This window comes from Acipenser ruthenus, chromosome 25, assembly GCF_902713425.1.
Source record: "Acipenser ruthenus chromosome 25, fAciRut3.2 maternal haplotype, whole genome shotgun sequence".
In the NCBI taxonomy this organism is placed as follows: Eukaryota; Metazoa; Chordata; class Actinopteri; order Acipenseriformes; family Acipenseridae; genus Acipenser; species Acipenser ruthenus.
Genome location: NC_081213.1, coordinates 9996373 through 10010738, shown reverse-complemented (window position 1 = coordinate 10010738; position 14366 = coordinate 9996373). Strand labels below are relative to the sequence as shown.

Sequence of the window (14366 nt, the reverse complement as noted above, 5' to 3'; positions counted from 1 at the left end):
GTGTAGAGAGGTAGGCACAGGTCCTGTGAGAGCAGGCTGTGTAGAGAGGTAGGCACGGGTCCTATGCAGATCGCAGTGTTATTAACTAATCAACTACTAGGAGGAGATCCATTACAAAGTAAATAAACAAGTGTTATTTATTTTAAAATACGGAAGCTGTAGAATAAAGGGTAGGTAAACTGATTTCAAAACCATAATGGCTACACGGCTGTTGAGATAATTGGGCAGCCGGTATATTGTTCTTTTACATTGACATGTGAAAGTCCACTTCTTTCTTTCACTACAGTGTTGTAGGCGATTGCCTCTCTTCTGTAGCTACACTGATGGCCTGAGCCCCAGACTAGTGGGTGTTCCACTCTTCCTTTACACAGGGAGGCATCCGCGTGGAGGTGTGTCAGGAACTCCCCGGCCTGCCCTTTGTATTAAAGGAAAGCGCACTGATTTGTAAAGGCACTGCAGGTACTGGTTTGTAAAGACACTGCAGGTACTGGTTTGTAAAGACACTGCAGGTACTGGTTTGTAAAGACACTGCAGGTACTGGTTTGTAAAGGCACTGGGTTTCTAAAGGCACTGCAGGTACTGGTTTGTAAAGGCACTGCAGTCACCAGTATGAAAGTCGTTCATGTGTGCAGTTCCAATTCCAAATGCTTGTCGACCTCACTACCTAAACAACCTCAACAAGTCTTCCCTTATTAAAGCCTACCAGAGCAAGAGCATAGCAAAGTGTAGTGAAGCATAGTGAAAGCATGGCCAACACAGAGGTATAGTAGTGCATATTACAAGCCTTGTTAATCTGTGCTAAATGCATAGTGTAACCATGGGTAAACTGCAAAAATACCATGCAAATTTATTTTGCCAGAGAGCTGATACGGTGCTCGGTTGGAAGTTGCTTTCATATCCGCACCACAGTTGTGTTTCCTGTGGACTTGGCTACATTATAGTCTTATTAACTGAAAGAGTGATCACCACCAATGCTTTAAATATCCATGTTCTAGTTTGTTTCTTACAGATATTCAGTCTTTACATCTAAAATATGTCAATATGTCAAAGCGCTAGTCATCCATAAATAGATTTTTATGAAGTAAAGAAAGAGATTTCTATCTAGTATGTGTGTGTTGGACTCAGAAGCTGCTCAGTGCTTTACTATCCATTCTTCCCATCTTGATTGGATCTCCACCTCCACACCCTCTCCATGCTCCCTTCCACACTGCTCCGATCCTGGAATCCCCAAACAGGGTCTAACATTGATCCTTTTGTGCGACAGTGTTTACCTGGAAATTCCCCTTTCTGAAATAGCTTCTAGTGGAAAGTAAATTACAGGTATCTGCCGGGCCCCTGAATGTGAGGGCTCATTACTGAGGAAACTTGCACAAAAATAAATACATAAAATGAGCTCCTGTTGCTGAGACTGCGAGAGCAAACGGAACGTGTGAGCTGCAGTGAAACCCCTGATCACCGGCCCTCCATGGCTGAGATAGATCAGAGATGGGAACAGAGCCTCAGTGATGACTTGCACACACCGAAATATAAGACATGACCACAAGAGACAACACAGCTTGAAAAGTCATGTGTCTGGTTTCTCTTTTCAACATTCTGGTGTCATTGCTGTGATTGCTGGTAGAAATGGGAGTGGAACTGGTCTTGGGATGCTGGCTGCTGTAGCTCTGGCATCACAGTTCATGTTATAGCATGATAAGTAAAGTGTGAGGGGGTGACTGTGTTTCTGGCGCTGTGTCGAGTGAGGGGGTGACTGTGTTTCTGGCGCTGTGTCGAGTGAGGGGGTGACTGTGTTTCTGGCGCTGTGTCGAGTGAGGGGGTGACTGTGTTTCTGGCGCTGTGTCGAGTGAGGGGGTGACTGTGTTTCTGGCGCTGTGTCGAGTGAGGGGGTGACTGTGTTTCTGGCGCTGTGTCGAGTGAGGGGGTGACTGTGTTTCTGGAGCTGTGTCGAGTGAGGGGGTGACTGTTTCTGGAGCTGTGTCGAGTGAGGGGGTGACTGTGTTTCTGGCGCTGTGTCGAGTGAGGGGGTGACTGTGTTTCTGGAGCTGTGTCGAGTGAGGGGGTGACTGTGTTTCTGGCGTTGTGTCGAGTGAGGGGGTGACTGTGTTTCTGGAGCTGTGTCGAGTGAGGGGGTGACTGTGTTTCTGGTGCTGTGTTGAGTGAGGGGGTGACTGTGTTTCTGGCGCTGTGTCGAGTGAGGGGGTGACTGTGTTTCTGGCGCTGTGTCGAGTGAGGGGGTGACTGTGTTTCTGGCGCTGTGTCGAGTGAGGGGGTGACTGTGTTTCTGGCGCTGTGTCGAGTGAGGGGGTGACTGTGTTTCTGGCGCTGTGTCGAGTGAGGGGGTGACTGTGTTTCTGGCGCTGTGTCGAGTGAGGGGGTGACTGTGTTTCTGGCGTTGTGTCGAGTGAGGGGGTGACTGTGTTTCTGGCGCTGTGTCGAGTGAGGGGGTGACTGTGTTTCTGGCGCTGTGTCGAGTGAGGGGGTGACTGTGTTTCTGGAGCTGTGTCGAGTGAGGGGGTGACTGTGTTTCTGGCGCTGTGTCGAGTGAGGGGGTGACTGTGTTTCTGGCGCTGTGTCGAGTGAGGGGGTGACTGTGTTTCTGGCGCTGTGTCGATTGAGGGGGTGACTGTGTTTCTCTCCCCTGCAGCAGCGGGAGGGCCTGCTCATCTGCTTCCTGGTCCTGCAGAGCGCTGACATTGTCCTGAGCGTTCTGTCTCTCTTCTACGTCCAGATGGGGCTCCCAGGGACCCTCAACTATGAGGAGCTCCTCAAGAAATGGGTGAGAGATGCCTTAATATTCTTGTTAAAACTTCCCATAGTTTCCAAAGATTGTATTTATCAAAAAAAATGAAAAGTAAACTTTGTTGATGGATCTGACTGTGTCTGGCTTGTTTTACCCGAGACGGCAGGCCCAGGTCTCTGGTCGGTCTCTGACTGTGTTCTCTCCTGCAGCTGGCAGAGTGTTACTAACCCTTCCCTCGTCTCCCTCTAGATCTACTTGAATGGTGCGCATGAGCTCTCACCCCAGGACGTCAACAAGTTCATGATCATTTTCTCCACCATCTTCATCCTGGTTCTGCTTATTAAGGTAGGCCTTCCATTTCTTTGACCCTTTAAATGCAGGGCTGGTTTGGTGCTCAGTCTTGGCTTGTAGCAAGAGTTATGGTTGTATAAATCAGGGCCTTGGGTAGTGTTGTTCCCTGGGGCTCTGCACAGCACAGAAACCAGGACTAGAAGACACAGCTAGAAATTAAGTGGAGAGGCATAGGACAGAGGGTAAGAGATACACAGACAATGGTGAGATTATGGCTTATATTGTTGATGCTGAATCACTGAGATCCTTTAAGACCCAACTTGAAAAAGGTTTGAGATCAATCAGCAACTAGGAACCAGACAAGCAGTGATGGGCTCTCGCCTGTCATCTTATTTACTTTCTTATGTAAATGACTTTCTTTTTTGAAGAAGACTAATACGATTTAAGCTTGGATTTTATATTGTACATCCATAACTTTAAACACCCGATTTCAAGATGTGTAGAGTAGTGCTAAAAGCAACAGACACATTAACATGAAACACACTGAGAAGATGACAGTGCAGCAGAGGTTATTGGGAAATGTAGTTCTTGGCTAAGGGATCTTCCATCTGGACAAGCAACAAGCTATTGCTGTGTCTCCTCTAGAGACAATGTGTCTCCCTTGAGTCCTAGCAAACAGGAGACTGGGGTGTGTATATTATACAGTGCCTTGTGAAAGTATTCGGCCCCCTTGAACTTTGCAACCTTTTGCCACATTTCAGGCTTCAAACATAAAGATATGAAACTGTAATTTTTTGTGAAGAATCAACAACAAGTGGGACACAATCATGAAGTGGAACGAAATTTATTGGATATTTCAAACTTTTTTAACAAATAAAAAACTGAAAAATTGGGCGTGCAAAATTATTCAGCCCCCTTAAGTTAATACTTTGTAGCGCCACCTTTTGCTGCGATTACAGCTGTAAGTCGCTTGGGGTATGTCTCTATCAGTTTTGCACATCGAGAGACTGAAATTTTTGCCCATTCCTCCTTGCAAAACAGCTCAAGCTCAGTGAGGTTGGATGGAGAGCATTTGTGAACAGCAGTTTTCAGTTCTTTCCACAGATTCTCGATTGGATTCAGGTCTGGACTTTGACTTGGCCATTCTAACACCTGGATATGTTTATTTGTGAACCATTCCATTGTAGATTTTGCTTTATGTTTTGGATCATTGTCTTGTTGGAAGACAAATCTCCGTCCCAGTCTCAGGTCTTTTGCAGACTCCATCAGGTTTTCTTCCAGAATGGTCCTGTATTTGGCTCCATCCATCTTCCCATCAATTTTAACCATCTTCCCTGTCCCTGCTGAAGAAAAGCAGGCCCAAACCATGATGCTGCCACCACCATGTTTGACAGTGGGGATGGTGTGTTCAGGGTGATGAGCTGTGTTGCTTTTACGCCAAACATAACGTTTTGCATTGTTGCCAAAAAGTTCGATTTTGGTTTCATCTGACCAGAGCACCTTCTTCCACATGTTTGGTGTGTCTCCCAGGTGGCTTGTGGCAAACTGTAAACGACACTTTTTATGGATATCTTTAAGAAATGGCTTTCTTCTTGCCACTCTTCCATAAAGGCCAGATTTGTGCAGTATACGACTGATTGTTGTCCTATGGACAGAGTCTCCCACCTCAGCTGTAGATCTCTGCAGTTCATCCAGAGTGATCATGGGCCTCTTGGCTGCATCTCTGATCAGTCTTCTCCTTGTATGAGCTGAAAGTTTAGAGGGACGGACAGGTCTTGGTAGATTTGCAGTGGTCTGATACTCCTTCCATTTCAATATTATCGCTTGCACAGTGCTCCTTGGGATGTTTAAAGCTTGGGAAATCTTTTTGTATCCAAATCCGGCTTTAAACTTCTCCACAACAGTATCTCGGACCTGCCTGGTGTGTTCCTTGTTCTTCATGATGCTCTCTGCGCTTTAAACGGACCTCTGAGACTATCACAGTGCAGGTGCATTTATACGGAGACTTGATTACACACAGGTGGATTCTATTTATCATCATTAGTCATTTAGGTCAACATTGGATCATTCAGAGATCCTCACTGAACTTCTGGAGAGAGTTTGCTGCACTAAAAGTAAAGGGGCTGAATAATTTTGCACGCCCAATTTTTCAGTTTTTTATTTGTTAAAAAAGTTTGAAATATCCAATAAATTTCGTTCCACTTCATGATTGTGTCCCACTTGTTGTTGATTCTTCACAAAAAATTACAGTTTCATATCTTTATGTTTGAAGCCTGAAATGTGGCAAAAGGTCGCAAAGTTCAAGGGGGCCGAATACTTTCGCAAGGCACTGTATATATGTTTCCAGAGATATATATAATACATGGATGAAGGCTGTATTTGCATCCTGAACCATTCGAAAAAAAGGCATAATACCACAGTAGTGATGTCAAAAAGTGATAATTATTATTATTTATTTCTTAGCAGATGCCCTTATCCAGGGTGACTTACAATTGTTACAAGATATCACATTATGTTTACATATAATTACATTATTTATTTTTTTTCTTACATACAATTACCCATTTATAGAGTTGGGTTTTTACTGGATCAATCTAGGAAAGTACCTTGCTCAAGGGTACAGCAGCAGTGTCCCCTACTAGGGATTGAACCCACGACCCTTTGGTCAAGAGTCCAGAGCTCTAACCACTACTCCACACTGCTGCCCCGCTTATAATTTCTCTAGAAGAAAATATACTTGAACTTTCGACTCCTCGAGACCATCACAATTCAAACACAAAATGTCCAGTTTACAATCACTCGACAACACCCACAGTACAGAAATGTTCATTAATGATTAACAAAATGAGAATACGTTAAAAAAAATGAAAACAATTTAAAGGCAATCAACCTTCGGTCTTGTAATTTATGACATCACAGAAACTCTAGATGGAATTATTTTCCTGTAACTCACTGAAGCCCATCTAATATATATATACATACACATACACCTTTCCCTTTCTTAATAAACATTTCTAAAAACATTCTGCACTCCTCCTTCCAGACAGGAAATGGGCGAGAGATACCCAGTGTAAATAAAACCCCAAACGTGACGCTGAGCAAAGAGGAGTAACTTTCCCCAAGTCTACATCTAGAAAAGGCAACTTCAAACTTTGTATAAGCTGAGACACTGACCCCTTTAATGAGATGCCCCCCCCTCCGCCCCGTGTGTGCTTCCAGAGATCCCCCCCTCCGCCCCGTGTGTGCTTCCAGAGATCCCCTCCTCTGCCCCGTGTGTGCTTCCAGAGATCCCCCCCTCCGCCCCTTGTGTGCTTCCAGAGATGCCCCCTCCCCGTGTGTGCATCCAGAGATGTCCCCCCTCCCCACGTGTGCCTCCAGAGATGCCCCCCTGCCCGTGTGTGCTTCCAGAGTTGCCCCCTCCCTGTGTGTGCTTCCAGAGATGCCCCCCCGTGTGTGCATCCAGAGATGCCTCCTCCCCGTGTGTGCTTCCAGAGATGCCCCCCTCCCGTGTGCTTCCAGAGATGCCCCCCCTCCGCCCTGTGTGTGCTTCCAGAGATGCCCCCCTCCCCGTGTGCTTCCAGAGATGCCTCCCCTCCCTATGTGTGCATCCAGAGATGCCTCCTCCCCGTGTGTGCTTCCAGAGATGCCCTCCCCTCCCCGTGTGCTTCCAGAGATGCCTCCCCTCCCCGTGTGTGCATCCAGAGATGCCCCCCATCCCCGTGTGTGCATCCAGAGATGCCCCCCCTCCGCCCCGTGTGTGCTTCCAGAGATGCCTCCCCTCCCCGTGTGTGCATCCAGAGATGCCCCCCATCCCCGTGTGTGCATCCAGAGATGCCCCCCCTCCGCCCCGTGTGTGCTTCCAGAGATGCCTCCCCTCCCCGTGTGTGCATCCAGAGATGCCCCCCATCCCCGTGTGTGCATCCAGAGATGCCCCCCCTCCGCCCCGTGTGTGTTTCCAGAGATGCCCCCCATCCCTGTGTGTGCATCCAGAGATGCCCCCCCTCTGCCCCGTATGTGCTTCCAGAGATGCCCTCCCTCTCAAGCTGCTGTTTTCATTTCTTTTAAACATACATTCCGGTTCTTTACCTAACAGCTCTGCGTTGTTTTAGGCCCGATTTGTGGATTTTTGGTGGGTTGCTCTGAATAAAACACGTGTTGATTTGCTTTTTTAAAATTTTGCGGCTTGAAGTCTCGAGAATCGAACCCCCCCTCCCAGTCTGCTCAGGACTGACTCAGAGAAAGAGAGACTGTTTGAGGAATTTATTGACTTATCCCAAGGTATTTGTACAGCCCTTCAGGTATGCATACCCATTTCCATAGAGGCCCCAATACTGGACCAGAGAGCAGGGGGGAGGGGTTACTGTAATTCTGAGCAATTCTGTTCTTAATTTTGAATGAAATTAACAGGAATTGTATTCTCTACCCAAGTGCAATGAGGTTGCCCTTTCCCCCAAATTTTTTGCAGAACGACCAAGAGGACTGTGACAGGGTAGCGTCACTGGCAAGGCTTGTTTCCGTCAGGGAGAGAGGCTCAGACACAACAAGCTGCAGTTTGAGCGCTATTGCGCATGTTTAAATACACAAACACAACAAACAAACAAATAGGCAAGGTGGCCAAAACAAAACAACAAAAACGACTGGACATTCGCCTTCACCATAAACTCCTAACACAGAGTACCTCCACTGGTTCCACTCACCTACACACCAACACCAAACAACACAGATTTTTCCCTGTTTATACACCTGTGGCTGGAGCCTAATTAATCATTAATCATTCAGTTATGGCCCCAGCCACATTCCCACGTGTGTTCTAGCAGCGAGGAATTGAACCCCTCCCTGCCATCCCAATATTCCCCACACACACCAACACATTTACACTCAATTCGGTCCTAAACAGTTAATTGCCTAAAAAAACATCTCCAGGGAAAAGGGAGGGGAGGAGAGAGGAGGGTTTTGTCACCCGCTACCAAACATCCCTCTTTTGTAGGACCTCACACCCACCCATCACTTACTAAAGTGCACACAGCCAATCAGTGGTACAGAGGCGGGCATCACATTTTTATGGCCCACAGTGCAACAGAACATAATATCTTTCACCTGCTAACCTTACTTATACTGGTAGGAGAGCATTTACTAAAGTTATTCACAAGCCTCTAAGGGCCCATGCCAGCCTGGTAAAGTACTGCACATTCCATCCTGCTCTTAGTGCCGTTCCGTTCAGCTGCTTGGCAGATTTTGTTCCACATCCAAATCGACTCATACACCATGTGGGGCTCCTGGGCAGGCAAGGTGGCAAGCAGATGGGAAGGAGGCAGAGAGGCAGGGAGGAAAGCAGACAGGGAATGAAGGAGGGAGGTAGGCAGGCAGGCAAGCAGGCAGGCAGGGAGGCAGGCAGGTAGGCAGGCAGTCGGGTAGGGAGGTAGGCAGGCAGGCAGGCAGGCAGGGAGGCAGGCAGGCAGGGAGGCGGGCAGGCAGGGAGGCGGGCAGGCAGGGAGGCAGGGAGGCAGGCAGACAGACAGACAGACAGACAGACAGGGAGGCAGGCAGGGAGGCAGGCAGGGAGGCAGGCAGACAGGCAGGGGGGCAGGCAGGCAGGCAGGCAGGCAGGCAGGCAGACAGACAGACAGACAGGCAGGCAGGGAGGCAGGCAGACAGGCAGGCAGGGAAGCAGTCAGGCAGGGATGCTGGCAGGGAAGCAGTCAGGCAGGGATGCAGGCAGGCAGGCAGGCAGGGAGGCACACTTGCTCCTAATGCAATTCTGGCTGCCCTGCACTCTGGTTTCAGCTCTCTGAGCCAGGGCAGCACTCCTTTTGTATTGACCTGGAAAGGTAGTACATTCCTTGGCTGTCTGTCTGCTTGACACGGAGGCATACGATCATTAAGAGATCACAGCAGCAAAAACCTCATGCAGTGTATTCCGTTGCCGACCGTATTGACTGAGCTCTGTGTACAGAGTAAAACGAAGGACATTTTCCAGTCGATTTGGTTCCCACACCGAAAAGGAGTGCTAGGCAAGCCTGTAAAACACATGTAATAGTAGCACTATTAATAACCCAGCCTGCCCTTTTAAAGGGGTGTTAAGCAAGTCTAAACACTGCTGTTACAAACTTACCTCTTGGTGAGAACATCAGAGATGGAGCAAGTAGTTTGCTGCCAACCCACACCCAGTCCTGCCTCACAAAAACGGTTATTAATGTGCAGGCATAACAATGTTTAAGAAAACTACACTGAGAATGTGTCTAGTAGGTTAGCTCTATATTGAGACCCAGCCATTGTGAAGCGTGCGCTCACTGGTGTGGTCTGCTTCTGTTTCAGATCTACACTGTGAGCTGTGTGGGGAAGTGCTACAGGTTCATCAAGAATCGCAACCAGCCTCCCAGCGACAACGAATGCAAGCCCATGGTAAGATTAAGCTGGCTGTCTATCTACACACGTCTGTCTGTCTGTCTGCTTTCACTGTCTGCCTATGCCTCCTAGCTGTCTATCTGTCTGTCTTTCATATGTCTGTCCAGCTACTGAAGCATCCATAAAAGGAAAGGAAAGGCAAAGGAAACATTTCTAATACTAGAACTAAAGCAATGTAGACCCTTATAACACATTGTATCTGGCAATGAAAAGAGCCAGGTTCACTGTGGCTCTGTTTGTGGAGTATAGAGAATGGCTTTGTTTTGTTTACTGGCACCCTGAGCAAAGCAGAGCACTGAGAAACATGGAGAAGGGCATTTAAATCATCGCCTCGTTCAGAAGCAGAGCACTTAGAGACATGGAGAAGGGCATTTAAATCATCGCCTCGTTCAGAAGCAGAGCACTGAGAAACATGGAGAAGGGCATTTAAATCATCGCCTCGTTCAGAAGCAGAGCACTTAGAGACATGGAGAAGGGCATTTAAATCATCGCCTCGTTCAGAAGCAGAGCACTGAGAAACATGGAGAAGGGCATTTAAATCATCGCCTCGTTCAGAAGCAGAGCACTGAGAAACATGGAGAAGGGCATTTAAATCATCGCCTCGTTCAGAAGCAGAGCACTGAGAAACATGGACAAGGGCATTTAAATCATTGCCTTGTTCAGAAGCAGAGCACTTAGAGACATGGAGAAGGGCATTTAAATCATCGCCTCGTTCAGAAGCAGAGCACTGAGAAACATGGAGAAGGGCATTTAAATCATCGCCTCGTTCAGAAGCAGAGCACTGAAAAACATGGAGAAGGGCATTTAAATCATCGCCTCGTTCAGAAGCTGTTATCATGTGACAGGAAGGAGTGAGACAGCAGATGGAGAAGAGGAACGAGAAGGCTGATAAACCACAATGATAAGCAGAGGGTGCAGTTTTTCACCGTCATCACGGATTTCACCATTTCCGTGAAATATACTCAATGCCGTATAATATGTATTTCCCATTTTTGAAAGAATAGTGTATATATACACAGATTTTTTATTACTAAAATAAATACAGCAATCGTTTGCCTTATTGATGCACTGCCTGTTACACTGCATTTAGGAACCTTGCAGCCGGTTTAGTTTGCTTCCTTCCTGGTAAATGATTCAACGAAACAGACGCCAGCTGCATCGAAGATCGGAAATATTTCTGCTGAAGATCGCTCTGTCCAGTTGTGGCAACGCGCCCCGCCCCTGTGTGCATGTGTGTGTTATGTGTTGTATGGTGCGTGTGTTAATGTTGGTGTATAGTCATTGGTACACGGGATATAAACGGGTCTGTGTTTCACGTGTGATTTAAAATGTAGATTTATATTTAGGCACGAGGAGGGCACAAATCACTTCACGTGCTGGTTAAATGTAATATGTGAGCATGGGGTTGCACAGAATTAATTCACGTGCTGGGATTCAAGTGAATAATTAATTAGTAATTGAATCCCAGCACAACAGTATATATAGACACATTTTCATTCACTCGGGGTTGGGTGTTCGGTGAGTGGAGAACGGGATTGGAGACGGAGGTAATAATAATAATAATAATAATAATAATAATAATAATAATAATAATAATAATAATAATAGTTAAAATCTGCTCACCGTGTTTTGTCGGTATAGTTCGTTTTGTTTGTCTTTTTATTTTGGCGTATAGTGCCGTGTCCTGTCCTGTGTTTTGTGTTCAAACCTTTTGTTTTTCTGGTCTGTTAATTATTAAATGCTGAGCGCGTCAAAACTCCAAGTTTCTGTCTGTTTATTTCCTGCTTCTGGTCTGACGCCACCCACTCCGGCCGTCATTGAGACCAGTACATGAAGGGGACTTTGCATGTGTCTGTTGTTATTTTTACATGTATTTATGTTTTTATTTTGTTTGATAATTCACTGATGGTGAAAATAGAATGTCTTTAAAAGGTGGATATAAAAAAATATTCTACAATTTAGGATTGACTATTTTTCAGCCTTTCAATATGTAGGAACATTAATATCTCTAGAGAAAATGATCCATTCTGAATGTGAGAACACCATTGTTTTCTGTTTAATCATGAAACACCTATTTTTGACCATGAAATAAAATACAGCCCTAATGATAACGCTTGCATTGCCCTCCCCCAGGCTGTGCTTCCCTCCTACCATGAGGCCTTGATGTTGCCCTCCAAAGGGGACCCCCCAGCCTACAAGGGACCCTAAACAGCTGACAGCGATGGGGCTCCCTGCATCTGCTTCTTGCCAGCCAGCCAGCTCCGTGGTTTACTGTAGTAGTATGGTATTGTTTTTGTATGTGTTAGCTCCATATTACAGCTTGCGTGTGAGAACTGGATACACAGGGTGACCAGGCGTCCCGGTTTACAGTAGGGTGACCGGGCGTCCCGGTTTACAGTAGGGTGACCGGGCGTCCCGGTTTACAGTAGGGTGACCAGGCGTCCCGGTTTACAGTAGGGTGACCTGGCGTCCCAGTTTAGCTGGGACAGTCCCGGTTTTCCATCAAAGGTCCCGGTGTCCCTACATTTTGCTCAAAATCTTTAAAAAGTCCAATTTTTCAGCCACTTCCTGTAGCGGCAACACACTCTAAATACCTTGTGTCAAAATAACCACTTTTAATTTAACTAAGGAGCCCTCCGCAGTCCAATGGCTGTAACCAGTGTTGTGCCTGTAATTCTTTGTTGTAGTAAAGCCCTTTTCTGTATCGATGCAATAAAATCTGCCTCTTCTTTCAAATCCTGCTTCTTGGCTCCTGTGTGCAGATCTGGGGTCGGTTGAGTTGAGGAGCTGTGTGACTGCTTCCGGGGCTCTGTGCACAAGCTCACCTATCCTGCCACAGCGCTGCAGTGTGTTCGATCTCCCCATTACCTGCATCCCCCCCCCCCCCCCAATAAAAATGTTCACAGTTAGAAAACTTTTGGTGAGTTTCAATTCATTAATTCAATGTTCTATACAGGCAGAAGTACAATTAAGCCAATAAAAACAGGTTCCTTTTTATAATGTCTTAAAATGTTTGCATTGTTTCATATGGAAGTCAATCTGATCAGATGCCAATTTGTTGGCATTTATTTTCCAATTGCGTCATCGTACTGTGTTTGCTACAGTAAGTGCTGTGATGCTTAGCCAGTCAAACTTGATTATGTGGAGGGTTCGTTACAAGAATCCTGTCACATGGAACTCTACATCTGACTGATGTGTGAGAGAGTGAGGTTTAACATATAGCGTCTCTCCTGCCACGCCATCCCAACGTGTTTAACAAAGAAATCTCACCCTACAGAGCACGACTCGTTTGCTACACGCTACAGTAGTGATTTAACAAGTGAAAGAGTGTGGACATGTTTGCTATCTCTAGCTGTAGCGATCCATAATGAGGAACAATAGAAAACTAGCCAGAACAATACTGCATTGCTCTTTCAAGATGATTCTGCTAGATTTATAAAGTTAAAGTCGTTTTATTCCTCTCAGAAAAGAGTTCTTTGTATTGTCACATACTGGGTCGTGTTGCGTGTCATGTTCAGGTAGCACTGTGCCCCATCACCCCTCATTGGAGCACTTTCAAGTGAAGGTTCATGCATGAACCCACTGTGTTTGGTCTTCTTCTCTGTCGGTTGTCTAGACAGCGATCGCGGATCTGTAGGGCTCGGATTGGGGGGGGGGGGGTTGGGGTTTTACAAAAATGCTACAGCCAGGCCAAGGTAAACGTGGTCTGAGCCGTGCTCGCCTCTGCTTACAAGGAGCAGGATTGAGAGGCACAGGACCGTCCCTGCGAGCAGACGGCCAGTAAAAAAGGGCTTCCTAACTAGTTCTCAATGGCACCTCTGCTTTTTAAACATCTGGGAGCCTTTTGAACAGTTTGCAGCAAATCTATGTGGCACTCCTATCTTGTTTATCCAGATGTTACACCTTCCTCGACAGACTCCAACCTGTTATCAGCATGACCTGCTCTTAATGACTTCATTTTAAACCCCTTGCTAAACCTGGCTCAGGCCAGTGAGCAGCTGGTCCACCTGCACGCTGCTGTGTCTTGAGTGATTCAGGACCCCATTTTAATAAACTCCTAGGTCTTTTTCATAGATTCCTTCTTCAATTTCACTATCTCCCATATGATATTTATAATGCACATTTTTATTGCCTGTGTGCAGTACCTTACACTTTTCTCTATTAAATGTCATTTGCCATGTGTCTGCCCAGTTCTGAATGCTGTCTAGATCATTTTGAATGACCTTTGCTGCTGCAACAGTGTTTGCCACTCCTACTATTTTTGTGTCGTCTGCAAATTTAACAAGTTTGCTTACTATACCAGAATCTAAATCATTAATGTAGATTAGGAATAGCAGAGGACCTAATACTGATCCCTGTGGTACTCCACTGGTTACCTCGCTCCATTTTGAGTTTTCTCCTCTAATCAGTTTTCTACATGTTAACCACTCCCTAATCCATGTGCATGCATTTCCTTGAATCCCTACTGCGTTCAGTTTGAGAATTAATCTTTTATGCGGGACTTTGTCAAAAGCTTTCTGGAAATCTAAATAAACCATGTCGTATGCTTTGCAGTTATCCATTTTCAATGTTGCATCCTCAAAAAAGTCAAGCAGGTTAGTTAGACACGATCTCCCTTTCCTAAAGCCATGCTGACTGTCTCCCAGGATATTGTTACCATATAGGTAATTTTCCATTTGATATCTTATTATAGTTTCCATAAGTTTACATATAATAGAAGTCAGGCTTACTGGTCTGTAGTTACCTGGTTCGGTTTTGGACGTGAAACTGCACTGTATGGCTCACCCAGCACACCTTCTACCCCACCCCCAGCGGTTCTGCAGCATTAATCAGCCTCAACACTTGTTACTAACCAGGGTCTAAACTCCCACAGACGCAACCTTTTTTGAGGCGAGAAATCTTAGACGTTCACAGAGAAACAAATCAATAA

General features: G+C 46.1%; 1 protein-coding gene across 1 annotated transcript in view; it reads left to right on the top strand.

Moving 5' to 3' along the window:
* LOC117413636 (lysosomal-associated transmembrane protein 5) overlaps positions 1 to 12322 on the top strand; it is a 28108-nt gene extending 15786 nt beyond the window's left edge. Inside the window, exons 4-7 of the mRNA XM_034022864.3 lie at positions 2645 to 2776; positions 2990 to 3085; positions 9347 to 9433; positions 11570 to 12322. Coding sequence (XP_033878755.2) covers positions 2645 to 2776; positions 2990 to 3085; positions 9347 to 9433; positions 11570 to 11644 — 390 coding nt within the window. The 3' untranslated portion in view covers positions 11645 to 12322. The remainder of the gene's footprint in view (positions 1 to 2644; positions 2777 to 2989; positions 3086 to 9346; positions 9434 to 11569) is intronic.
* Positions 12323 to 14366: the final 2044 nt, after the last annotated feature.